At 46.4% G+C, this 27,968-nt stretch overlaps 1 protein-coding gene across 10 annotated transcripts in view; it reads right to left on the bottom strand.

The window, feature by feature from the left end:
- Positions 1-27,968, bottom strand: part of LOC309389571 (BPI fold-containing family B member 6-like) — a 71,287-nt gene that overhangs the window by 20,521 nt on the left and 22,798 nt on the right. The window contains exons 1-8 of one of the 10 annotated variants that reach the window (XM_081948111.1): positions 18,262-18,374; positions 12,174-12,329; positions 10,724-10,823; positions 8,349-8,453; positions 7,244-7,390; positions 3,704-3,767; positions 2,827-2,887; positions 1,335-1,426 (exon numbers count right to left, since the gene is read on the bottom strand). In XM_081948111.1, the coding sequence (XP_081804237.1) occupies positions 1,335-1,426; positions 2,827-2,887; positions 3,704-3,767; positions 7,244-7,390; positions 8,349-8,453; positions 10,724-10,823; positions 12,174-12,300 (696 nt within the window). In that variant the 5' untranslated portion in view covers positions 12,301-12,329; positions 18,262-18,374. Of the gene's footprint in view, positions 1-1,334; positions 1,427-2,826; positions 2,888-3,703; positions 3,768-7,243; positions 7,391-8,348; positions 8,454-10,723; positions 10,824-12,173; positions 12,335-13,006; positions 13,086-14,555; positions 14,709-15,268; positions 15,859-15,972; positions 16,080-16,128; positions 17,074-18,261; positions 18,375-27,968 lie in introns of those variants that run through there. The other 9 variants (XM_081948118.1, XM_081948110.1, XM_081948117.1 and 6 more) reach the window with 9 other exon arrangements.

Raw genomic sequence — 27,968 nt, 5'->3', positions numbered from 1 at the left:
GGAATGGAATAGAACAGAACAGAATAGAATAGAATGGAATACAATAGAATAAACAGGGTTGGAAGGGACCTTGGAGGTCTTCTAGTCCTAGATCCTCTAGTCTTCCCATCCAACCACACTTCCATTGGAAGCTCAAGAGGCTTATGCAATAGCACTTTGTAGATACAGGAGGCCCAGCTGACTCCATTTACCCTGACCCTTTGAGAAGGACAGAAGGCCATGCCCAACTATGGAAAGGAAGAGTTGTGAAGAGTTAGTAGCTGATGTCAATCCCCATGCCAAGCTAGTGAAGAACTCTTTGTGTTGTATAGCAATTGGAAGTAGCCTTAGAAAGTTGACTTTACAACAGAACAGAATAGAATAGAATAACAAGAGTTGGAAGGGACCTTCAAGGTCTTCTAGTCCAACCCTCTGCTTAGGCAAGAAACCCTATACCATTCCAGACAAATGGTGGTCCAATCTCTTCTACTGCAGGACTTTGTTGCTTGTATCCTTACGATTTATATTGATATTGTTTCCTGATTGCTTATTTGTACCCTGTGACTATCATTAAGTGTTGTACCTTATGATTCTTGACGAATATATCTTGTCCATTTATGTATAGTGAGAGCATCTGTACCAGAGACAAATTCCTTGTGTGTCCAATCACACTTGGCCAATAAAGAATTCTATTCTATTCTATTCTATTCTATTCTATTCTATTCTATTCTGTTCTGTTCTATTCTATTCTTTATTTTCTATTCTATTCTATTCTTTGTTTTCTGTTCAATTCTTTATTTTCTACTCTATTCTATGTCATTTCTTTCTAGCAGGGTGAAGTAACCACTGACCTTTTAGAACAGCTGGTTGACCTGATTGGGGAGATGATATTCTTAGGTCCTCAAAATTAGTGCCCCACATATATATTGTTGACAGCCTTAGTCAACAAATGAGTCCCACCCCCACCCAGGTCGTACCAACACAAAAGAACAACGGATACACAGCCAGCACCTCAACGACACAGGATGATATGAAACAGCCGACCAATCTACAAACATCAACTCCACCTATTAATCAGGATGCAACTACACAGCCAATCAACCCACTCACAGCAACAAAGCCAGCACTCCACACACACCGCACCAAGATTTATAGAGAGACGGCAGCTCCGACTACGCTTGACTCGCACAAGCACGAAGCCGAAAACACCAGCCTGAAGATGGCAAGTGGGACCTCGCCAAAACGTTGCCAAGACAATCTCAATCTTACACAGGAAAAGACCTGAATATAACAAGACCAGTGTATACACACACATGCACACACACACACACACACATATAGCCAACCACTCTTACCTTGAGATGAATGTTGATGTAACTTGTGTAGACAACTGGTTTTCCTGAGACTTCATACGAAATATATCCAATAATCCCAATAGGTTTCTTGGCTATGAAAGATACAGAAATTGTGTCCCCACGATGCATTAAAATATGGCTTCTTCCAGCAGTTTCTCCAACCAGCTGTAACTACTGGGCTTTCCAGGAGACACTATTCCTGCCAGTGAGATCTTGGGAGCTACAAATTGGGAGTTGCAAGGTTACATGCAACCGAGTTGTGTTGTCCAGTGGAGAAATGTGGAGAAACTTGGAAGGATGCCATGCACAGCATTCCGAGATCCGGCTCTCATTTCAGTTTTGGGAAAAAGATTCTCATTTACTGACTCTCTGATTTTTCGTTCAAGAAAACATTTCAACCTCTGGCCATCAAGTCAATAAGCCAGCATCTCTAAAGTTTAGGAAGATGCTGCTTGGAATTTTTCTTCTGGATTTCTTATCCAACCTCCCTAAAATTGACTGTTATTTCAACTGAGAGGTGGGACAACCCAGGGCTGTCTTAACACATGGGCCTGATGGGCATAGGGACCCCATACTAATCTGTGCATGTTAACCCTTCAATGCACCTTGTATCATATAACTACACCAACATATTTATCACAGTTTACTGCATTTTTTTAATTAATAAAGATAAAGGTTCCCCTCGCATATTTGTGCTACTTGTTCCTGACTCTAGGGGGCAGTGCTCATCTCTATTTCAAAGCCGAAGAGCCAGCACTGTCCGAAGACATCTCTGTGGTCATGTGGCCGGTGTGATTAAACACTGAAGGCACACAGAAGGCTCTTACCTATCCAGAGTTGGATAGGACCTTGGAGGTCTTCTCGTCCAACCTCTTGCCTAGGCAGGAAACCCTATACCATTTCAGACAAATCGTTGTCCAATCTCTTCTTAAAAACTCCCAGTGTTGGAGCATTCACAACTTCTGGAGGCAAGTTGTTCCACTGATTAATTGTTCCAACTGCCAGGAAATTTCTCCTCAGTTTTAAGTTGCTTCTCTCCTTGATTAGTTTCCACCCATTGCTTCTTGTCCTACCCTCAGGTGCTTTGAAGAATAGTTTGACTCCCTCTTCTTTGTGGCAGCCTCTGAGTTAGAGCCAGTTACTTTCATTTCCCCAGGAACTGCTTGGGGAAATGAAAGTAAGAGCTGTATCTCCTTGAGACGCTGGCTCAAGGTCACCCAGCTAGAAGGAGGAGGGAGGGCGCATACCAATGGTCAGCTTGGGCTGACCATTATGAAAACATCTTGCCTGAACCTGATTGGTTATATTGGGATGGGCAAGGAGAGACAGTTTAGGGAAGGAAGTATAGGACGTAGGGATTTTGGTGCGTGATTTTCAGTTCCGGCTTTATACTCCTACAGTACACTTGATCGCTAATAAACTACACCTTTCTCAGTAAAGGTCTGTTTGCTGTTTAGAGGTTTAAGTCGGGGATGAAAACAAAGACACTCACCCAGTACTACTTCAAATGCTAACATTGTTTTTTCCATCATCATGTCGGCTGCTGGGCACAACTGGAAGGCAAGGGAGGGAAAAAGGAAACATGGACAAGAACAGGAGATTCCAGGCATCAAACGGGACCTTGAGACTTCATTGTCGGGGATGGGGGGGGCAGGCAGGGACAATGGGGGGGGGGGCAAAACCTACCTTGTAAACAGCCTTAGCGCCTGCCCTCTCTGCCCCCATGCAACCTCTGTGCCCACCATCCCATCAGCCAGCAAACTAGCATCAAGCCAGCATTGGGAGGCGATGGGCACTGAAATCTCCCCTAAAACTCATTGAGTCTCCCAATATTCAAGGAAAAGAAGAATCAGAATTCTACCAGATATGGGATAAATGGTATAGGTGGATGGAGGAAAGAAACAAGAATCAATGAAGGAATGTAACAAAACTCAAAAATAATAGTTATGAGTAAAACAAGAGAGTTATGAATGGTGGAAACTCAAATGAAATACAATTGAATGGGAAATAATATAAAGTGAGCGCTATCGATAGATAATTGCTACTAGAAAGAACAGGAAGCTCCTGTTTTTATTGCATTGTGTAAATGTGTTTTACGCCTAAGTTTTGTGTGTGTGTATTTTATATGTTTGTTAATAAAATATTTAATAAATAAATAAATAAAAAGAAAAAGGTTCGCCATCCCTGGTCTAGGTGTACGCGCCTGAAATTCCTAGGTGGGATCTGAAGTGTGTTCTTCCTGGCCAACCTTTGGGACAGGTAGACTCCAAGAAGTCCCCTCCAAGATCCTGGTCACACACACACCCCACACAAATACACCCAATCCTCCCAGGCCCACGATTCAACCACCTTAAATCCCCCAGACTCACCACACCAGGCATGACTTTCCCGAGCGTAGAATCCAAAAACTTATTCACTATCTTGGGAAGCATGCTGAAAGAGAAGGCAAGCGAAAGCAAGAAATGATGAAGGGCAAGTACGACCACAATTCACTCCAAACTTTCTGTGGCTAAGTGAGACGGTTGTTCGGTGAGTTTGGACCTTTCTGGCCACAGTTGAGGGAATCCCTGCAGTTCTTAAGTGAGTCCCGCGGTTGTTAAGCAAATCTGGCTTCTCCATTGACTTTGCTTGTCAGAAGGTCACAAAAGGGGATCACCGCAACCGTCATAAATATGAGTCAGTTGCCAATCATCTGAATTTTGATCATCTGACCATGAGGGGGCCACAATGGTCGTAAGTCTGAAAAACAGTCATAAATCACTTTTTGCAGTGTGTTCTGTCCCAGGCCTCTAATATATACCGATGCCGGCTTGGCTGTCTGCCACGACTAAGGAGGGAGATAAGCAACCCCTTGGCTAGGAGCCCAGAATATTATCTCTATGAAAACAAGACTTGAACTCACGGAATTCTACAAACTTTAGAAACCTGGATTAGTAAACTGTTGTTTCCTGCAAATTCCCCTCCCGTCGCCCCACCTGTAAGCTCTCTGGGAGGGGCCAATCAGAGCCACCTGTTTCCTATTTCCTTCTGTGACCCTTTTTCCAAAGGTGCTCCCTCCTCCTCGCAGCCCTACGCATACGTACGTCAGGGACAGCCTCCCTCTGTTCCTCCTCACTGCTCCCTGACTCAGACGCCACCTGGTGGCCAACAGGCCTCTCTAGTCCCTGCTCTGACTCCGAGCACCCCGCAGAGTCTTCCTCAGCCTCCAGGGCAGACCCATCATGGTCATCGCTGTCAGATTCCACCAACAGCTCAGCCGGCTGCTGTTGGGCCACAACAGGCTGTAACTTTGAACAGTCACTAAATGAACTGTTGTAAGTCGAAGCCTACCTGTTATTCATTTCAAAGCTGGGAGTCTTTGTTTTAGTTTTTCCCAAAAAGAGATTACCTAACCATTTACTGATTGATGGACTGGATTAATTAAACACTGTTTCAATTGGTGTGGGACGGATGGCACAAATATCAAAGAATCAATCAGTCAGAATAGAGCTGGAAGGGACCTCAGAGGTCTTCTAGTCTAACCCCCTGCTCAAGCAGGAGACCCTATAGAATTTCAGACAAATGGCTGTCCGATCTCTTCTTAAAAGCCTCCAGTGTTGGAGCATTCACAATTTCTGATGGCAATTTCTCCCACTGCTAAATTGTCCTCACTCTCTTAGTTCTAGGTTGCTTCTCTCCATTCCATCCGTTGCTTCTTGTCCTGCCTTCTGTTGGTTTGGAGAATGGGTTGACCTCCATCTTCTTTGTAGCAGCCCCTCAAATATTGGAAGTTCCCCATCAAGTCAACCCTAATCCTTCTCTTCATTAAGCCAGAGCTAGACATACCATTTCTTGCAACCATTCTGCATATTTTTTAGCCGCCAGACCCTTTCTCATTTTTGTAGTGATAAATGTGGTGTTCATATAGAATGCAGAATAACCGAGTTCAAAGGGACCTTGGAGGTCTTCTAGTCCAACCCCCTGCTCAAGCAGGAAATCCCATACCATTTCAGACAGGTGGCTGTCAGTTTCTTCTTAAACACCTCCAATGATGGAGCAACCACAACTTCTGGTGGCAAATTGTTCCATTGGTTAATTGTTCTCACTGTCAGGAAGTTTCTCCTTAATTTGCAGGTTGCTTCTCTCCTTGGTTAGTTTCCATCTGTTGCTACTTGTCCTGCCTTCAGGTGCTTTGGAAAATAATTTGACCCCCTCCTTCTTGGTGGCAGCCCCTCAAATAGTGGAAGATTGCTACCATGTCACCTCTAATTCCTCTTTTCTCTAAACTGGTCAAATGTAAATCCTGCAACCGTTCTTCATCTATGTTTTAGTCTCCGGGCCTTTAATCCTCTTAGCTGCTCTTCTCTGCACTTTTTCCAAAAGTCTCAACATCTTTTTTGTAATGTGGTGATCCAAACTGGATGAAGGATTCCAGTTGTGGCCTTACAAAGGCTTTACAAAGCAGCACTAATACTTTGCCTGATTTTGATTCTATGCCTCTGCTTACCCGACCCAGTATTTGCTTTTTTTTGGCAATTAGAAATTATTTGCTGTCATTCTTCATTTTGGACAATGGTTCCTGATGCCTTCCTCATCCTTCATTTATTTATTTATTTACTGCGCTTCTAGACCGCCCCCTCTCCCAAAAGGGACATATTAATTTTTACCCACTGGAAGATTTATTTATTTATACTTATTATATTTCATCCTTCTTAATCGCCCATCGTCCTTGGGGAGGGCACTGGGCAGTGTTACAATTTAATCAATCAAACAAAACAATGGAAAAGCGGAATAATTTAGGAGTGAAAAGGTTAACATGATCAAAACAACCTTATAACATCTCAATGGTGATAAGGCCAAGACAGGAGATTAGCAGTTGCTAGAACAGTTGGGGGAGGGAGGCATCTAATGGGGCCACTCAGACCCATGGTTGTGTCGTCCCTTGTGTCCCCCTACGTACGTAAGGCTACACAGCCACATTTTGACATCTTTCCAGAAGGCCAACAAAATTCTTGGTTGGATCCCAAGGCTAACTTTCCCCAAACCTCCCATCTTGAGGGAATAACTGAGTTGGAAGGGACCTTGGAGGTCTAACTCCCTACTCAAACAGGAGACCACATACCATTCCAGACAGATGGCTATCCAACATCTTCTTAAAGACTTCCAGTGTTGGGGCATTCACAACCTCTGGAGGCAACTTCTGTTCCACTGATTAATTGTCCTCACTGTGGGGAAGTTTCTCCTCAGTTCTAAGTTGCTTCTCTCCTTGATTAGTTTCCACCCATTGCTTCTTGTTCTGCCCTCAGGTGCCTTGGAGAATAGCTTGACTCCCTCTTCTTTGTGGCAACCCCTGAGATATTGGAAGACTGCTATCATGTCTCCCCTAGTCCTTCTTTCTAATAATGTAGACCTACCCAGTTCCTGCAACCGTTCTTCATATGTTTTAGTCTCCAGTCCCCTAATCCTCTTTCTTGCTCTTCTCTGCAAGCTTTTCTAGAGTCCCTGAAGCCTCCGGAGGACTAAAAAGGACCCTACGAGCAAACCAGAAGTTTGTTCGTTTGCCCATAGGCCTGGTTTTTTGCTCTCCAGAGGCTTCAGAGAAGTTCCTGAAACATCCCGAGGGCCTCCAGAGGGGGTGAAGGCTCTTTTCGCCCTCCCCAGGCTCCTATAAAGCCTCTGGAGTCTGGGGAGGGCAAAAAAAGGCTTTACAAAAGGCTGAATTCCGCGCTGCTCCACCCGTTCAGGGGAGCATCGTGCAGGGGCCATAAGCATGTATGCCATAGGTTTGCCATCCCGGACCTATCCTGTACCTGTCCATTTGGTTTTTCTTGCCTAAATGTAGAACGTAACATTTTTTTTCACCACAGAACTTAATTTTGTTTGATAAGAACCCTTGTTCCAATATGGCACATCTTGCAAGTTCACCTCACCTGCTGGGAAGGTTGGTTTTGCAGGAGATCACTTTCACTTTACACAAAGTCACCTTCAAGGTCAATTTGCCACTGGGGCTTTTTGAAATCGTCACCACGGCATACATTTCCCCAAAGACAGTGATCTTCATGTCTCCACCAATGAAGCTGGCACAGAGGGCGGGGGAGAAAAGGGATTATTTTGGGACTGACGTTCTTCCTTCCTTTCACCATCCATCTTCCTCCCTCCCTTCCTTCCTCTCTTCCTCCCTTCCACCATCCATCTTTCACCCTTCCTTCCTTCCTTCCTTCCTCCCCCCATCTTCCTCCCTCCCTTCCTTCCTCCCTCCATCTTCCTCCCTCCCTTCCTTACTCTCTTCCTCCCTTCCACCATCCATCTTCCTCCCTTCCTCTCTTCCACCATTCATCTTTCTCCCGTCCTCCCTTCCACCATCCATCTTCCTCCCTCCCTCCCTTCCTTCTTTCCTTCCTTCCTTTCTCCCGTCCTTCCACCATCCATCTTCATCTTCCTCCCTTCCTTCTTTCCTTCCTTCCTTCCTTCCTTCCTCCCATCCTTCCACCATCCATCTTCCTTCTTTCCTCCTTCCCTCCCTTCTTTCCATCCACCATCCACCTTTTTTCTTCCTTCCATCCCTCCCTCCCTCCCTCCCACCATCCAGAAGGAAGGAAGTTGGCTGAATAAATCCAAAAAATATATATATCCCAAAGCCATTATAGACTGACTCCATTTTTGAACATAGAACAACCCAGTCGGAAGGGACCACAGAGGTCTTCTAGTCCAACCCCCTGCTCAAGAAGGAGACCCTAGACCATTCCAGACAAGTGACTCTCCAGTCTCTCCTTGAAAACCCCCCGTGCTGGAGCCCCCACAACTTCCGAAAGCAACGTCTGTTCCACTGGTTCACCGTCAAGGAAATTCTCCTTATTTCTAGGTTGCTTCTCTCCTTGATTAGCTTCCAGCTGTCGTTTCTCCCCTTTTGGTGCTTTGGAAGATGGCTCGAACGCCTGGTCTTAGTAGGAGCCCCTCAAAAGACTCCTATCACATCACCCCTGCCTGGTCTTTCCGTTGGACTAGACATGCCCAAGACCCAAAGTGCTCTCTCACCTTTTGCCAGCAACCGTGATGTTGATATTCACCTTCATCTCCGCCACGTCATCTGGCTTTAAGACTATGAAAGTACCAGGTATAGCGAGATCTGTAATTTTCAACCTGTGAGAGGAAGAACAGAGTGTGAAAAATAGCAGAGGAGATCATGTTTTGCTGATGGGGAGGACCGGACGAAGGCCTTGGCTAATCGTCTTAAAGGCTTATAAATGAAGGGGAAAAAAAGAGTTGTGTTGGAGTTCTCAGGGAACTTGCAGACCCAAAGAAAGGCCTATTTTTGGTTTCTGGGAACTGTATTCCAGTCATGCTCCCATCACTACCTTTCTAATGAAAAGATGCTCAGGGGAATGACAGCCCTCTTGAGGGTCTCCTGTTCCTGCATGTCCTTTGAGGTGGCCACTAATCAGATTTCTTTGTGGATGGAGCATCATCTATGAAATACAGAATATCACAGTTGGAAGGGACCTCGGAGGTCTTCTAGTTCAACCCTCTGCCCAAGCAGGAGACCCTAAAAGCATTCTGGACTTAAAGACAAATGGTTTTGTCTTTAAGAGGCTGTATTATAAGAGAGGCCTTGTGAGGGCATTTCTCTCTCCGTGGGTTTGTCTGTGCTGTAGCTACTGATTGTTTGACTTTGCCTAGTATGTGTATGTATATTCCTTTGTACAGATAAACCACTATTTATTCTTACAAACCTCTGTTTGATGTTATTGCTCCTGGGTTGTCTCAAGTAGTGCCATTGTGCACACTCTGACAGAGATTCTCAGTCATCCAGATCAGAGGTGGGTTGCTAATTCTTTTACTACCAGTTCAGGCGTGCTCCCATGCTTGCTCCCACACGTGCGATGGGTGGATGGGTGGGCAGAGTCTCCCGTCACTGCTACTACCAGTTTGCCCGATCCAGGATGAACTGGGAGCAACCCACCTCTGATCCAGGTCCTGGTTGTCCAAAAGGCAACTTGACTTTCTGGTTTTGCTTTGAAGACATTTCGCTTCTCATCCAAGAAGCTTTTTCAGTTTATAACATCTTCAAGGAAAAACAAAGAAAGTCCAGCTGCCTCTTGGGCGGGGGGGGAGGAGCACCTTTGGGACCCAGTGATGTGCGGTGAGGTTTATGGCTGGTGAGGCTGGTGACGTCCTCAGGAAGGCGGGGAATGGGACCACATGTGCTGGAGGCTGAGGCTGCCTCATCCTCCAGCACACGTGATCCTATTCCCTGCCTTCCTGAGCGCGCTCCACTGGCTCATGCTCCGCGATCCCCAACAGCAGCTGCTTTTCAGTGCTTTTCTGTGCGTCTGACGTTTAGGAGATCCGGCTATCTACCTAGACGCCAGATGCACAGAAAAGCACTGAAAAGCACTTTGCCTCCAAGCCACTTCGTCTTGATGATGTTGCCGACGTCGCTGCTGGGCGCAGCCAGACGGAGGTAACCAGAGTGGCGCCGAGGGGTCCGGGCGGACGAAAGAGCGAGCGAGCGAGCGATGGAGGATCAGGCAGCCTGATCCTCGGTCACTCGTCCGCCGGACTGCCTCGGTGCCACTCTGGCTACCTCTGTCTGTCCGCGCATGGCAGCTGCGGCGATGTCATCAAGCCCCTGCCACTTCTGGACATTGATTGCAGTCACGAGGAGCGCGCAAAGTACAGCGGAGGCAAGAAGGTTATTGGCGCTTCCGAGAACCCTCCTCCCTCCGCCGGTTGCCCACCTGGCACCCCCCCGCGCGCACTCCTCCTCCTCCTCCCTCCTCTTCCTCTTATATATATGAAACACCCTCGTGGATATTATCATTTTATATATTATTATTATTTCATGATGAGAGGTGAGGCTCTGCCTCCCCTGCCTCCCCTGACCGCACATCCCTCTTGGGACCTTCCCATTTGGAATTTGAAATGAAAACCCTTGGAATGGTGAGGGAGTAGGAATGGATTTCCAGAGGGGGTTCCACAGGGACCATTTGCACCACTCAGGTGACTCTGAGGACACAGAGAAACCCCCAGGTGGCCTCAGGGTGTCTCTAAAAGGATGCAAAGGACCAGCTGTCTGCAAGGAGTATAAATCTTTCCATTCCCCACCATCCAACCAGAGCTGAAGAAGCTTCTGGGATGAGAAGCAAAACGTCTTCAAGAGAAAAAAACAAGAAAGTCCAGTTGCCTCCTGAAAAAGCACCTTTGGGACAACCGATGATGATGATGATGGAGAAGCTCTACAGACTCATAGACTGGCATTCTGGCTAGGAAGTGAGGTCTGCCCCACTCTCCACATCTGTTGGGTCTTCCAAGTGTTGTCTGGAAATTTGGGGGTTCCCATCTCTAGAAACCCGGTGGGGTCAAAAGCCAGACTCCTCCTGGGCTACCACAGAAGACATGAAGCAACTCACCCTTTGATCCCTTTGATCATCTTGCTATTGTCCCCCTTTTTCATCGCCTTCTCAACCATGTTCTGCAAAATGTTCCCTTTAACCATGATCACCTGAACCACTAAAAAGGGGGAGAGAGAGAGAGAGAGAGAAAGTGGATGCTTAACTCAAGTCGTGCATTCTCACAGCACAATGTGGCATGTCACGGCAGTTGTGGGCATGTGGGGGGGGTTTCCTTCCATCACAGCTGCCAAGTCTTCCCATCTCTCACAAACATCTGGGTCAGAATAGCACCAAGAACCCAGGCCCAACCCAAGCCATGAGACATTGCACCAGGGGAGGCCCAGCCCAGCATCACCCCTCACACCTCCCCAACCCCTTTCCTGGCACCCCCACTGAAAGCAAAGATTACATTATCTTCTACTCGGGGGGGGGGGGGGAGGAGGAGGAGGAGAGAGGGGAGGGAGGGAGGAATATAGAAGGAGAAAGAAAGAAGGAAAGAAAAGAAATGGAGGGGAGGAAGGAGAGAAAGAAAGAGACAGAGAAAGAGGGAGAGGGAAAGAAAGAAAGGAAGAAAGAAAGAAAGGAAGGAAGGAAGGAAGGAAGGAAGGAAGGAAGGAAGGAAGGAAGAAAGAAAGAAAGAGAAAAATGGAGGGAAGGAAGGAAGGAAAGAGACCTTTCTAGAAAATGACACATAACGGACACTGCGTTTGTGCTGCAACCCAACTGGAATTGATGCCTAGAAGGTTTTGGAGAGAATATTTTCAAAGTTGTGAGGCAACTAACTACTAGGAGAAAACCTGGTGATAGAAAGAAAGTTCTCCACATTTCCAGGCTTCAGCGTCTTCCCCTGTTCTGTGAAAGAAGAGTCAGAAAACCCATTTGTCACATTCTCGCTCTCCCTCCCTCCCTCTCTTACTTTTTCCTTTTTTTTTCTTTCGTCTCACTTTTTCTCTCCCCCTTCCTTCCTCCCTTCTATTCATCCATCTCCTAACTTCATCTGTTACTCCTTTTCTTTCTTTCCTACCCTCCCTCCCTCCCTTCCTCTCTTCCTCTGTCTTTCTTTCTTTTTTCCTTTTCTTTCACTCTTTCTCTCTCCCTTCCTCCCTTCTATTCATCCATCTCCTTCCTTCCTTCATCTGTCCCTCCCTTCCTTTTTGTTCTTTTTTATTTCTTTCCTTCCTCCCTCTCTCCTGTCTTTTTTCTTTCCTTCTTTTTCTTTCTTTGTTTCTTTCTTTTTTCTTTCACTTTCTCCCTCCCTTCCTTCCTTCATCCCTTCTGTTTATCTATCTCCTTCATTACTCCCTCCCTCCTTCCCTTCTTTGCTTTGCTTTTCTTTTTCTTTCTTTTGCTCTTCCTTTCCTATCCTTCCTTCTTTCCCTCCTTCCTTCCCAACTCCACACCAACCTCCTTGAAATTTCCCCCCAGTATTCTTACAACAATCTCAGCTAGCAGGAAATATTTTACTTACTTCGGATCATTGAGTCTGGATTGAGCTTCACATCGCCTATACAGGCATCCCCCGATTCCAAAAGGACCATCGCAATACCGAAGAAGACCACCAACCCAAACCAGGGCCTCTTGAGGACTAGATCCATGGTGACTGACAGAAAGTCAGAAAGGAATCCTTGGCTGTAAAAATGTGGAATGAGAACCTCAGTCTTTAGATTCAAAGAGTAAAGTAGAGGCCTGATTTTGCTCTATTCTGATCATTTCCCCTCCTGGAAATCCTCAAGAAAGTCACTGAGCTGCTATCAAATCACAGAAACACAGAAGACATGGATTTCCCTTGTGGCCCATGATTCAGAGTCACAATGTTGGAAGGGACCTTGGAGGTCTTCTAGTCCAACCCCCTGCTCAGGCAAGTAACCCTAGACCACTTCAGACAAATGGCTGTCCAATCTCTTCTTAAAAACCTCAGTGTTGGAACACCCACAACTTCTGGTGGCAAGCAGTTCCACTGGCAAATTGTCCTCACTGTCAGGAAATTTCTCCTTAGTTTTAAATTGGTTCTCTTGGTTAATAGAATAACAGAGCTGGAAGGGACCTTGGAGGTCTTCTAGTCCAACCCTACAGAAAACCGTACACCATTTCAGACACATGGTTATCCAACTTGAAAACATCTGGACTTCAACTCCCAGAATTCCCCAGCCAGCTGGCTGGGGAATTCTGGGAGTTGAAGTCCGGACATCTTCAAGTAGCCAAAGTTGAGAAACTCTACTCTAGATGAAAACCTCTGGGTGAAACCAAGAGAAAAGCAGCCATTTGGCCTCAAATCAAAGCTTTCCTCAAATAAATAATCACCTTACTTCGTGCTTTTGGGGAGAGCGAGGAGGAAGAGCTCTAATTTTGTTCTACTCTAATCATTTCCCGTTATGGCAGAGTCTCAAAGGCTCAAAATGGCTGACACTGAGCTGTGGTAGCCCTGGAGAAAATGGATTCCCCTTATACCACCCAGTCCCTTCTGATCTTCTGCCGATATTGACCATCTCATCTTTTAGAAAAAGGACAGAGTCAAAGTTTTGGTTGCTAAGATGTAAAAAAGATGTGGAGATTCTAGAAAGAGGGCAGAGAAGAGCAACATAGATGATTAGGGGGTTGGACTAGAAGACCTCCAAGGTCCCTTCCAACTCTGCTATTGTATTGTATTTTCCCAAGCAGTTCCTGGGGAAATGAAAGTAACTGGCTGTAACTCAGAGGATGCCACAAAGAAGAGGGAGTCAAACTATTCTCCAAAGCACCTGAGGGTAGAACAAGAAGCAATGGGTGGAAACTAATCAAGGAAAGAAGCCACTTAGAACTGAGGAGAAATTTCCTGACAGTTAGAACAATTAATCAGTGGAACAGAAGTTGCCTCCAGAAGTTGTGAATGCCCCAACACTGGAAGTCTTTAAGAAGAGGTTGGATAACCATTTGTCTGAAGTGTTGTAGGGTTTCCTGTCTAAGCAAGGGGTTGGACTGGATGACCTCCAAGGTCCCTTCCAACTCTGTTCTTCTATTCTAAAGACCTTTTCTCAATGCAGAGAAAAGTAAAGTCTTAACATGCAAGAAAAACCCAAAGTACGCATATAAACTGAGTGAAACCAGGCTTAATAGCAGGAACCGTGAGAGGGATCTTGGAGTCTTAGTGGACAACCAGCTAAATAGGAGCCAGCCGTGTGCAGCAGCAGCCAAAAAGCCAATGCAATCCTCAGTTGCATTAACAGAGGGATACAATCAAGATCAATGGAGGTACTAATACCACTCTATAAAGCCTTAGTAAGGCCACACCTAGAGTACTGCGTCCAATTTTGGTCACCACGCTATAAAACGATGTTGAGACTCTAGAAAGAGTGCCGAGAAGAGCAACATACAATGAATGGTTACAGGAACTGGGCATGGCTAGTCTAGTGAAGAGAAGGACCAGGGGAGTCCAGGCATAGCGTTCTTCCAATATTTGAGGGGCTGCCCCAGAGAGGAGGAAGGGTGAAGTTATTATCCAAGGCACCTGAAGGTCAGACAAGGAATAATGGATGGAAACTGACCAAGGAGAGATTCAACCTGGAAATTTCCTGACAGTGAGAACAATCGTTGGATGGAACAGAAATTGCCTTCGGAAGTTGTGGGAGCTTCATCACTGGAGGCTTTCAAGAAGAGACTGGACTGCCATCGGTCAGGAATGGTGTATTAGGGTCTCCTGCTTGGGTGAGGGGGTTGGACTAGATGGCCTACTACGTCCCTTCCAACTCCATTCAATTGTTCATCTTCTAGAAAACGGACAGAGCCAAAGACCTGATGGGCAGCCCAATTCAAGGGACAGAGCCCAGAAGTATCGGATGACTGTCCATTGAAAAGGCAACTAGAGGAAACTAACCGAACCATTTTTAAAAGAGTGAGAACCTTAGCTTACAACTCTGTTAACTATCCCCGTTAGATAACTTAGTTACAGACTAGCCACCATCCAATACACGGTCTTCTCTCCAATACAAAGCTCATACAGTAACAGTCAGGAACAATCAGGAGAATCAGTAAGGGGGGGGGGACTGTAATAGTTCCTTCCTCCTTATATTGCTGCTTAAAGCAATTAGCATCCAATTACATCTCTCTAGCATTTAAAGTAACATACATTTGTTACCATCATGGCTTATATACATTGCCAAGACAAGACTACGATTACATCTCTAACATTCTCCCCTCTTGGGTTGTCAATGTATTTACACACAACTTTACATTTTCAATCCATAATCATCACAACATTTTTGTGTTTTATTGCACCATGTGCCTTAGTAAAATGGTCAGCTATATTGTGTTCAGACATACAATATTCCAATTACCATCACTTTACTTTGTATTCTCTATTCCCATATCACCCAACCATTGTTTTTAACACACAATACAGTATATAATGTAGGTTCAAGATACAATGCATAATGCATCCCTTATCCAACATAGAACTTTTTATATCAACATCGCCAAAACTCCTAACTCATCGGGTTTTACTAAATTCCCTTCCATAATGGTTTACAGAATTCCTATTTACTCCGGTTTTATGCTTATATATCAGTTTGTGTCCCCTTGCATGTTTACCTGAAGGTAAATCAGCCTTGTCAAGCACTCCCAAATCCTGCAAGGACTTAAACTCCCTATCCATTGCAGCTTGCCTTACTTTTATATCCTCAGTTGGATATGTAGTCAGTTCATTGTATGCAGCAGGTACCTTATCCACCATACATGCAACAGATGCCTGATACCTATCAGGTGGCCGCGTTAGAAGGGTTGACATTCTGGGTAACTCAGGGCTTATAGGTGGACTATCCTGAATGTCCTCCTGCTTTATCACTTCCTCCTCCTGAGTAGATGCCTTCCCTTCATCATTTGTTTCTGGTATTCCTGATTCATTCTTTTGGTCTGCTCGGGTTTCAATTACTACCTGATTATTAGTTTCTAGTTTGTTCCAACCAACATGCTCTAGAAACTTTGCATTAGCACTGTGGTAGATCTTCGTTGTCCCTTGTTCCCAAAACCTATAAGATCTATGGTTTGAGTCATAACCTACAAATATTAACTGCCTTGCCCAAGTTTGTCCCTTTGACCTAATCTGTGCTGGAATATGAACCCATGCAGGAACTCCAAACGTATGTAAGTAGCTCAGGTCAGGTTACCTACCATGCCACCTAGTAAATTGTAATTCTTTTACCATTTACAACATTGTTCAGAAGATGATTAGCACACATCATTGCTTCACCCCATAGCTTATCCAGTAAACCTGAATCGGATAACATCGTCCTTACCATTGCCTGCAATGACTGTCCTCTCCTTTCCACAAATGCATTGTGTTGAGGTCTGTATGGTGCAGCACATTTATGCTCAATCCCAGTTTTCTTTACCATTGTTTGGAAACTTTGGTTTATAAATCCAGTTCCATTGTCAGTTACAATGGTAACTACCTTAAGTTTTCTTTTTCTCTCAGCAAACTTTATCCAATTGTAAAATTGCTGAAATGTCTCCGTTTTGTCCTTCATTAAGTAACAAAACCCATACCTGGAATAGTGATCCACAATACTCAACACATAACGTGCACCCCAATACTTGGTTTCATGGGGCCTATTAAATCTGCAAATACTACTTCTAGAGGTTTCTCAGTCTTAAAGCCGTCTAGCCTGTTTGCAGGATTAGCCTTACTCTTTTCCTTACTGCAAACGTTACAGTTCAAATACTTAGCACATGGCTTCAATTTAATTCCTTCCACTAATTTAGCCGTTTGTTGTAATGTTTTAAAGTTAACATGCCCCAGACACCTGTGTAACAAATGTATGCATTCATCATGCGGTTTAGCATTTGCATACACAGAATTAACTACACTTTCATCAGCCATTACATACAAACCATTCTTTAAATTAGCAGTAACCATTTTGCCTGCTTTCTCTATGAGACATTCATCCCCTTTAAATGTTACTGTATATCCAATATTTACTAAAGCCCGTACTGAAAGCAAATTAAACGTAAGTCTCGGCACATACAACATATGCATCTCCTTTACACATTCACAGTGTGCAGTTCCTTCCCCAGCTGCCTTTAGCTTCCACCCACTAGCCAAAGACACATGTTGTTTGCTTGCAGACATTTTGACAAAGTTATGTCTATTCCTAGTTATGCACATCAACGCTCCACTATCTATAATCCACACATCGTGGTTTACAGGTGCAATACCTAACCTAGTCAAATTAATGTTAGCTTTCTTCTTAGCTTCTCTAGAGTTCTGTGCATTTGCCTTCTTACAGAACCTAGATATATGCCCCTTAGCACCACAAACAAAACATTTCTTTACAGTATATGCTGATTGAGTCAAACTCATATCCTCAGTTTGTTCTTCTCTCAATGTTTCTCTCTCCACTCTCCTTCTGGACTCTTCTAACAGTCGTGACGTTACATCAGTCAATGTTAGGTCCTGTCGGGATAGAACCTCGAGAGATGAAACAAACCCATCATAACTCTCATCCAGCGACGACAGTATAATGTAGACCTGGTTCAGTTCAGAAAATATTAACTCCTTCTCATGCAGCTCCTGGAACATTGCTTTCATGCAGTTCAAATGAGCCAACATGTCACCTCCTTTCTGCAGCCTTGTTCTGAACAGTCTGTGTGTCAGATTAATATGTGCTCCCACAGTGTCACCTGCATATATTCTTCTCAACGTATCCCAACACTTCGCAGCTGATTCCTCACCACGGATATGTACAAGTTGTTGGTCCGCTAACGTGAGTCCAATGATACACATTGCTCATTCATTGGCCCATGTAAACTCAGCTAACTTCTTGGCGTCATCATCATTCTGTGGATCCCAGGCAGACACATCTGGCGGGTTATGCACAACATTCCATAGCCCTTCGGTTCGCAATAGCAGATTGCAAGTTGTGGACCATGAAGCGTAGTTTGTGCCATCTGGCTGGGTGACGGACAACAAATTCATCGCCTGTTCTTTCGCCATCATTTTAGGGATATTCGTTAGCACAAATAGCTATCTTGTTATGGCAGTGCGCAGCGACTACAGCTCTCCTATCGCTATTAATGGTACTCTGGGCAGTCTGGGCCTTGAACCAGTGTTCAGACTGGGCCCATAACCAGTGTTAAGACTATCCCCGTTAGGTAACTTTGTTACAAACTAGCCACCATCCAATACACTGTCTTCTCTCCAATACAAAGCTCATACAGTAACAGTCAGGAACAGTCAGGAGAATCAGTAACCATGGGGGGGGGGGGGGGACACACCGTAATAGTTCCTTCCTCCTTACATGGCTGCTTAAAGCAATTAGCATCCAATTACATCTCTCTAGCATTTAAAGTAACAGATACATTTGTTACAATCATGGTTTATATACATTGCCAAGCCAAGATTAGGGTTACATCCCTAACAAACTCTACAGAAGAAGACCTGCTGGAACACTTCATAGTTGCATCCCAAACTCTGGAGCTACAGGTGCAGGAATGGCTGGATGGGAGACTCAACCCCAATCTTACGTATCCATCAACTTTCTCAGAAGGGGCCTCTCCCACCACCTGGGGTAGCTTTAGGCCATCACACAGTTGACTTACATGTCTGGATGGATGGATGGATGGAACTTCCTTGGTGTGCTCAGATCTTTCCTCACTAATCTTCTCTTGGGCTGCCAGTTATATAGTTGCCCGTGAATGGAAGAACCAATTCAGGGCTTTGACAACCACAGAGATGTGATACAAACTCCCAAGGAGATCTTCCAAGATAAATATTTTTCACAGACATCTTGAACCTTAGAGACTCTCTTCAGTGCCAAGTTCATGTGACTCTTCCAGGTGATCTGTCAAACCAACGGCCTGGATCAGATCATCTGTCCACCAGGAGCCAGAATAAGAGATAAAAGAAGGAGAACCAGTCCATCCAACATGCTCCACCATAATACCGTTTGTCTAGTTTCGGCTCAGTGTGTCGTGTGCTAACAAATTTCCCCAAAGCATCTAATCTCTTCTTGAAAGTCTCCAGGGATGGAGTACCCACAATTTCTGGAGGCAAGCTTCCACTGATTAATTGTTATAGCTGTCAGCAATTTCTTCTTAACTCTACATTAGGTTTCTTTTGGATTAGTTGCCATCCGTTGCTTCTTGTTCTGCCCTCAGGTGCCTTGGAGAATAGTTTGACTCCCTCTTCTTTGTGGCAGCCCCTGAGATATTGGAAGACTGCCATCATGTCAGACCTGGTCCTTCTTTTCATTAAACAACACATATCCAACTCCTGCAATCAGAATAACAAAATAACAGAGTTGGAAGGGACATTGGAGGTCTTCTAGTCCAATCCCTTGCTCCAGCAGGAGACCCTATACCAGGGGTCCCCAAACTAGGCAACTTTAAGACTTGTGGACAAGTTGCCAAGTTTGAAGACTTCTGCCCTATACATTTCTGGACACATGACTGTCCAATCTCTTCTTGAAAACCTCCAGTGATGGAGTACCCACAACTTTTGAAGGCAAGCTGTTTTAGTGGTTAATAGTCCTCACTGCCAGGAAAGTCCTGCTTAATTCTAGGTTGGGTCTTTCTTTGATTAGTTTCCATCCAATGCTTCTTGTCCTGCCTTCAGGTGCCTTGGAGAACAGGTTTAACCCCCTCTTCTTTGGAGCAGCCCCTCAAGTATTGAAAGACTGTTATCATGTCACTCCTAATCCTTGTTAAGCTAGAAATACCTAGAACAGAGAACAGAGTTGGAAGGGACCTTGGAGGTCTTCTAGTCCAACCCCCTGCTCAGGCAAGAAACCCTAGACCATTTTAGACAAGTGGCTGTCCACTCTCCTCTTAAAAACCTCCAGTGTTGGGACACCCACAACTTCTGAAGGCAAGTCAGCCTACTGATGAATTGTCCTAACTGTCAGGAAATTCCACCTTAGTTCCACGTTGCTTCTCTTTTTGATAAGTTTCCACCTGTTACTTCTTATCCTGCCCTCAAATGCTTTGGAAAATAGGTTGACCCACCCTCCCTTCTTTGAGGAAGCCCCTCTGTCAGGCCTGCATCTTTTGGGTCTTTGGCCTGGCACACTTTCTATTATTCTACTATGCATTTTCTATTGTGGGAAAATAAGTGGGGGGATTGTACGGAGTTAAATGATAGGTAGCCATAACAACATTCTTTCTGGAAAGCCAAGGTCATCCTTTGTCTCTGCACCTGAGAGGAACTGTACGGGTGGAACTGCCAGCATGGCAGTGGGAGATTGGACCATGGGATGGACTGGTGGGGGTGGGGGGAAAGATCTTGAACTTTCAACTGGGTGGGGAAAACTGGGAAGCTTTCAGATTCGGGTTTTCCCAGATGGGCCAACGTGGCTCTCTTCATCAATTGGAACTTTGAGTAACACTTTTGCCTCGGACTCTGATTTAATTTTGGATGCTATTTGGAACCCTGACACCCTCCAATATTGGAATACTGCATATCATCCATAATATGTTTTATCCTCTAAATGCCTGATCCTCTTTGTAGTGGTAATGTTGTGTTTTATACAGAATACAGAATACCAGAGCTGGAAGGGATCTTGGAGGTCTTCTAGTCCAACTCCCTGTTGGAGCAAGAGACTCTATACCACTCTGGACAAAAGGCTATCCAGTCTCTTCTTAAAAGCCTCCAGTGACCTTGTGTTTGTTTTTAGCTCTTATCGAACTTATCGTCACACTCAGAATTCAAAAATATTTGTCTAGGATGTTCTCCAGGGCCTCTTTTTTTCTTCTTCATTATCAGGAGCATACTCTGTTCTGATGGAAACAGGGCACATTGTGTTTCAAACACCTTTTGAGCACATTCAGATGAAAGGCGCTGGCTTTGACACCAAGACTTAATATTTTACTGATCTCTTCGGGGGCCCAAACCAGCATAATTAGTGGCTCCGAAGAACAATCTGAATGGCATTGTGTTTCTGAATGGCTAAACTAAATAACCTCTAGATGCGCTCCGAAATCTCACAATGGAGTCGAAAGGGCTCCTGCTGATTTTTATCACTGGATCAGCCTGGTTGGGGAAGGTATATAATGTTGTGGGTGAACAATACTTTCTCTAGATTGAGAAAAAAATTTCCACGCTTAAGACCAGCTGGGACAAGAGGTAAGGAAAAGTGGGTTTGGGGGAAAGTGGCAGTGACGTGCGGTGACGTTTATGACTGGTGAGGCTGGTGACGTCATCAAACCACGTGGTTGCTCCGATCGCAGTGGCGCAGCCCAAACGGAGACGTTTCTTCAGCTCCAGCCTCGATCAGCGCAGCCGCGGTCCCCTTCATCTTGCCTCAGGAAGGAGGGGAATGGGACCATGTGTGCAGGGGAAGGGGATCGCGGCTCTGCTAATCTGAGGCTGTGCGCTGAGGAGCCGCCTGCACACATAGTCCCATTCCCCTTGCAAGGATCCCGGGCTCGCCCGATGTAAAAAATGCCTAGGTACCATGTTTCCCCGAAAATACAACCTGTCCCGCGCTCACTGACCTAGCGTTATCCTGAAAGCGCCAAGTTACAGGAGCTGGGGGTGGGGGGAGCGCTCACGTTGCTTGCCGCCTTCGGTATACCGCTAGGTTGGGGAGTGCCTGCTGCCGCCCCGCGCTGCCGCCCCGCGCTGCTGCCCCGTGCCGCCGCCGCCCCACCCCGCGCCGCCGCCGCTCTGCGCTGCCCCACGCCACCGCCGCCCCGCTCCGCGCCGCTCCGCGCCGCTCTGTGCTGCCCCGCGCCACTGCCGCCCCGCTCCGCGCCACCCTGCGCCGCCGCCGCTGCCCCGCTCCGCTCCGTGCATAACATCCAAACTCCAAAACTTCCAGCATCGGCCGCCGGACAGAGAGTTTTCCGGACAGAGTCTTCCAGCAGCTGGCCCACCATAGAGAGCACTCCTAGAGCGGCCGATGCTGGAAGTTTTGGTTGTGGAGTGCCTGCTGCTGCCCCGCACCACCGCCGCCCCGCGCCGCCGCCACCGCCGCCCCGCGCCGCCGCCACCGCCGCCCCGCGCCGCCGCCACCGCCGCCCCGCGCCGCCGCCACCGCCGCTGCCCCGCTCCGCTCCGTGCATAACTTCCAAACTCCAAAACTTCCAGCATCGGCCGCTCTAGGAGTGCTCTCTATGGTGGGCCGGCTGCTGGAAGACTCTGTCCAGAAAACTCTCTGTCCGGCGGCCGATGCTGGAAGTTTTGGAGTTTGGATGTTATGCACGGAGCGGAGCGGGGCAGCGGCGGCAGCGCAGGGTGGCACGGAGCGGGGCGGCGGTGGCGCGGGGCAGCGCGGGGCGGCGGCGGTGCGGGGTGGGGCAGCGGCAGCACGGGGCGGCAGCGGCACGGGGCGGCAGCGGGTGGCGGCAGCGGCCGCCGGCAGCGCGGGGCGGCAGCAGGCACTCCCCAACCTAGCGGTCTACCGAAGGCGACAAGCAACGTGAGCGCTCCCCCCACCCCCGGCTCCTGTAACTTGGCACTTTCAGGATAACGCTAGGTCAGTGAGTGCGGGACAGGTTGTATTTTTGGGGAAACACGGTACCTAGGCATTTTTTGCATCGGGCGAGCCCGGGATCCTTGCAAGGGGAATGGGACCACGTGTGCAGGAGGCTCCTCAGCGCACAGCCTCAGATTAGCAGAGCCGCAATCCCCTTCCCCTGCACACGTGGTCCCATTCCCCTCCTTCCTGAGGCAAGATGAAGGGGACCACGGCTGCGCTGATTGAGGCTGGAGCTGAGGAGCCTCCTGCACACGTCCCATTCCCCTTGCAAGGATCCTGGGCTCGCCCGATGTAAAAAATGGCGAGATCGGCACACTTGGGGCTGCTGCTGAGATGTCCAGGGAGGCTAAACCAAGCCGCGCGACTCTCCCAGCCACTTTCACGGCTTCCTGGAGTAATTCTTTTTTATTTTCATGATGAGAGTGGTGAGGCTCCGCCTCCCCTGCCTCCCCTGACTGCACGTCACTGGAAAGTGGGGTGCAAGGAGCAGAACAAACCCAGAACAAAGAAAGGGAAAAATAGCAGGAAAAGCCCTAATAAGGCCACGCATAGAATCCTGCATCCAGTTTTGGTCGCCACTCTATAAAAAAAGGATGTGGAGACTCTAGAAAGAGTGCAGAGAAGAGCAACCAGGATGATGAGGGGACTGGAGGCTCAAACATACGATGGACGGTTGCAGGAACCAGGCATGGCTAGTCTAGGGAAGAGAAGGACCAGGGGAGACAGGAGAGCATCTTCCAATATTGGAGGGGCTGCCACAGAGAGGAGGGGGTCAAGCTATTTCCCAAAGCCCCTGAAGGACAGACAAGGAACAATGGATGGAAACTGACCAAGGAGAGATTCAACCTGGAAATAAGGAGGAATTTTCTGACAGTGAGAACAATCAACCCATGGAACAGAAGTTGCCCTCAGAGGTTGTTGGAGCTTCATCACTGGAAGCTTTCAAGAAAAGATTGGACTGCCATTTGTCAGAAATGGTGTAGGGTCTCCTGCTTGGGCGGGGGGTTGGACTAGATGACCTACAAGGTCCCTTCCAACTCGGTTAAGCTGTTAAAAATTCACAATTCCCATGTGTCTCCAGTTTACGTCTCCACAAAGATTTGAGTTGGCAAAGAGCCATGGAATTGGGATTTCTGCACAGGCAGGAGACCAAAGACTTTTAAAACAAAAGAAGAACATAATAACAGAATTGGAAGGGACCTTGGAGGTCTTCTAGTCCAACCCCATTTTCAGATCTCTAGAAGTTGTGAGTGCACCCAACACTGGAGATCTTTAAGAAGAGATTGGACAGAATGATGCAAGTAGTCCTCCTTTAAGAGCACAATAGAAGCCAAAATTTATGTTGCTAAGTGAGACCTTCGTGAAGGGATTTTTGAACCATTTTATTATTTTATTTTATTATTATTGAACCTTCCATTCCATAATTGTTCAGTGAATCACTGCAGGTGTTAAGTTAGCAACATGGTTGTTAAATGAATCTGGCTTCCCCATTCACTTTGCTGGTCAGAAAGTCACGAAAGGGGATTACGTGGCCCCGGGACACTGCAACCGTCATAAATATGAGTCAACTGCCAAACATCTGAATTTTGGTCATGTGACCACAGGGATGCTGCAGTGGTCGTAAGTGTGAAAAAGTCACTTTTATAAGTCATAAGTCACTTTTTTCCAGTGTTGTTGTAAGTTTGAATGGTCACTAAACAAACTGATGTAAGTCAAGGACTACCTGTATAGGGTCACCTGCTCAACCAGGAGTTGGGCTAGAAAACCTCCGAGGTCCCCTTCAACTCTATTATTCTGTTATTCTGCATAAAAAGGATCAGGGACCTGGAAGCTAAAACATATATAAAACGATTGCAAGAACTGGGTATGTCTATGTTGTCCCCAATGTGGGTCAGAGTCTGGTGCCGAAGCCAATGAGGGGCGCCAGACATGAAGTGCAGGGGGGTTTATTGCTTTTTATTGGACTATCCCAAAGAAAAGAACTCCTGGCCAAAATGCCAAGAGCCAAGAACAAAGGATTAAGAAAGCTTTGTACAAGCCGCCTTAATCTTTTGGATGCCCAAAAAGCCTTTGATAATGTAAATTGGAGATTTTGTTATTTTAGAATTGGAGACTATGAGCTTTGGGGAGGAATTTGTAAAGATGGTGGAAAAAATATACACAACCCAAACAGCCAAAGTAATAATAAAGGTGATACTACCGGGAAAAAAATAGGTGCTAGGTTTTTTTACTGGTTTTTTAATGGAGTACCCCATAGAAAAGGGTTCCTGGCCAAAATGCCAAGAGCCAAGAACAAAGGATAGTTTGACTCCCCTAGTCCTTCTTTCTATTAAACTAGACATACCCAGTTCCTGCAACCGTTCTTCATATGTTTTAGTCTCCAGTCCCCTCATCCTCTTTGTTGCTCTTCTCAACAGTCAGGCTTCCTGATTTACTTTCAAGTGTGTGGCATCACCTGGCTTTATTTTCGCAGACAGCCCCCCGAAGAGAAGGACTAGGGGAGACTTGACAGTCCCGGAGTATTGAAACCCCATCCAGAACTCGGGATGGGAGACCACCTGGTCCCAGGTTTCACATTGGAAGCTCGATGTTCACACCGTCCAATTCTCCCCACAGGTTCCCAGGTTGAAACATGTGGACCTTCCTGCTCTGGATCTTCTTCTGCAGCCTGATTGGGCCCCTGCAAGGCGTTGTAAGAGAACATTCCCCGGGGGCCATAGGAGTCATCAACAAAGCAGCTATACATAAATGTAAGGAGGCCCTTGGTTTGATTTGCAGCGTCCGAGGAAAACCCTTGTTTTCTGCTTTTTCCCCAACCCAAAAGTGCATTTTTTTTTCAAGAGGCCACTGGACTTTCTGCTTTGTTCTTTGAAGACATTTTGCTTCTCATCCAAGAAGCTTCTTCAGCTCTGACCGGATGGTGGGGAAGGGAGGGATTTATACTCCTTGCAGACAGAGTTGGTCATTTGCAGCCTTTTAGAAGGTCGTTGAGGCCACTTGGAGGTTTGCCTGTGTCCTCGGGATCACCTGAGTGGCGCAAATGGGGGTGGAGCCTTCCTCACATCTGTACATGACTCACTGGCATTGTCTTGTGTACCCCAAGGAGAAAACACTCAGACACAAACCGAGCAACGTGGTACAGGCAGTACAATGCAGTGAGACATGTGCAGATCTGTACATTGGGGGAACAAAACAACCACTGCACAAACGCATGGCACAACATAGGAGAACAAACCCGCCAGATTCAACCATCCATCTGCATTTAGAAGGCAAAGGCAATTCTTTCGAAGACAGCGAAGTCCACCTTTTGGACAGAAGGGACTGGTGGTTTGGAAGAGGGGCAAAGAGGCCATCTGTGTCCAAATTGACCAGCCCTCTCTCAACAGAGGGGGAGGGGTACGACATCACCTATCTCCAGTCTGCAACACGGTCCTTTCTGCAGTTCCAAGTAGGCTCCACACCCATTTGCACCACTCAGGTAAAGTTCACTTCTGAACGGCACCCGTCCCTCCATGGCCATCCCTGGAGCCTCTTGTCCCTAAAACCAAAGGTACACCTTGGACCGTCCCCAAGAATATGCCTCCCTTCAACACGTTGGAGTTCTGCCAGAAGCAACTGCCTCATGGAAAAGAAAAGAGACACCCAAATCAGCGTGAACAGGATTGACAACCGATAGCTCTCGCCCTTTTATTCTTTTTTTCCTCTTGGTGAAAAATAGGGCTTCCACAGTTCTATTATTCATAGATAGATAGATAGATGATAGATAGATAGATAGATAGATAGATAGATAGATAGATAGATAGATAGATAGATAGATAGATAGATGATAGATAGATAGATAGATAGATAGATGATAGATAGATAGATGATAGAGATAGATAGATGATAGAGATAGATAGATAGATATATAGGGATATAGAGATATAGAGATATAGAGATAGATAGATATAGATAGATAGATAGATAGATAGATAGATGATAGATAGATAGATAGATAGATAGATAGATAGATAGATAGATGATAGATAGATGATAGATAGATAGATAGATAGATAGATAGATAGATAGATAGATAGATAGATAGATAGATAGATAGATAGATAGATAGATAGATAGGAATAACAGAGCTGGAAGGGTCCTTGGAGGTCTTCTAGTCCAACCCCCTCCTTAGGCAGGAGATCCTATACCATTTCAGACGAGTTATTGTCCAAACTCTTCTTAAAAACTTTGAGTGTTGGAACACCAAGAATATCTGGAAGCAAATTGTTCCACTGGTTAATTGTTCTAACTGTCAGGAAGTTTCTCCTCAGTTCTAAGTTGCTTCTCTCCTTGATTAGTTTCCACCCATTGCTTCTTGTTCTACCCTCAGGTGCCCTGGAGAATAGCTTGACTCCCCCTCCTTTGGGGCAACCCCTGAGATATTGGAAGACCGCTATCATGTCTCCCCTAGTCTTTTCACGAGACTAGCCAGGCACCTGTTCTTCACACCCTGTTTCCCTGAAAATAAAACTTCCCCAGACAGGGGTGGGTTGCTGCAGGCATTATTGCCAGTTCGCCGAGCAAAAAATTGGGGGGTTAGTGGGATGACGACAAGTACGTCTTTGGGGTCCTTGGTACTCTCTGAGTTGGGTTGTTTTCTGGCAGACATTTCATTACCCAACTAGGTAACATCATCAGTGCTAGGGGATCCTCTGTGCTAGCTGGCGATGTTATCGAGTTGGGTAAAGAAATGTCTGCAAGAAAACAACCCCACAAAGATCAGATTGGTTGTGTTTGATTATTTGCCCAGTGGTGCCACGATCTGCAGGGCCCCTTCCCCAATATCCCAATGATTCTTCAGCCAAGCTAAATCCAGATCTGACCCAGCTGGCTGTGGGGCAGCTTCTTACTTGGGGCTGATCTTCTGCTCGAAAAACTCAGACTCTGAATTCCAAGCAGGGCAGAGGGCACTGTTTCTCGATCTCAGCCACCTCAACTCCCAGGGTTCTTCAGCCAGAACCCGGTTCCATTCTGGGTGCTGAACTCCACCCTTCTTAGTTTCCAAGTTTGAAAAATGTTGGTGTGGAGTATTAGCCTCTCTTCCTTTGCCTCCTTTTCAGATGTCACCAGGGCGTTTCTTCAGAATTCACTGATGAAGTCTCACCTCCTGCTCATCCAGTTCCCAGATGCCCCTCACAAAGGACATCTGGACCAGTGGGTCAAGGAGTAAGTAAACCAGAGGTGCAAACCTCATCTTTGCCCTTTTCTTTTTGGTGGGGGCTGGAGGGGAGCTGTTACTTAAGGGCTTGAAACTTTCTTGAGGCCGGTTGTATCTGTGGTACAACTTTAATTATGCAAAAGTGTTGCCTCCCATGGATGGATGGATGGATGGATGGATGGATGGATGGATGGGAATTATAGATGGATGGGTGCATGGCTGATGAGGGAGGAAGGGAGGATGGAGGATGATGGAGGGAGGATGGTAGATTGGTGGGTGGGTGGATCCACGAAGAATGGATGAATGAAGGGATGGATGTTACAGACGAAGATGACAGATGGATGGATGGATGGGATGGGATGGAGAATGATAGATAGATGGGTGGGTGGGTGGGTGGGTGGGTGAAGGATGGAGAATGATAGATGGATGGAAGATGATGGATAGATCAATGGAATGGAGGATGATAGAGATGGATGGGTGGGCGGGTGGGTGAATGGATGGAGGATGATGGATGGATGATGATCGATGGGTGGATGATGGATGGATGATGATGGATGAAGGATGATGGATGGGTGGATGATGGATGGAAGGAAGGAGGGATGGGTGGATGATGAATGAA

This window comes from Natrix helvetica (genome assembly GCF_964273705.1).
Source record: "Natrix helvetica genome assembly, chromosome: 3".
NCBI classification, from domain to species: domain Eukaryota; kingdom Metazoa; phylum Chordata; class Lepidosauria; order Squamata; family Natricidae; genus Natrix; species Natrix helvetica.
Note: the sequence above shows the minus strand (reverse complement) of the source record. Positions and strands in the feature narration are given on the sequence as shown.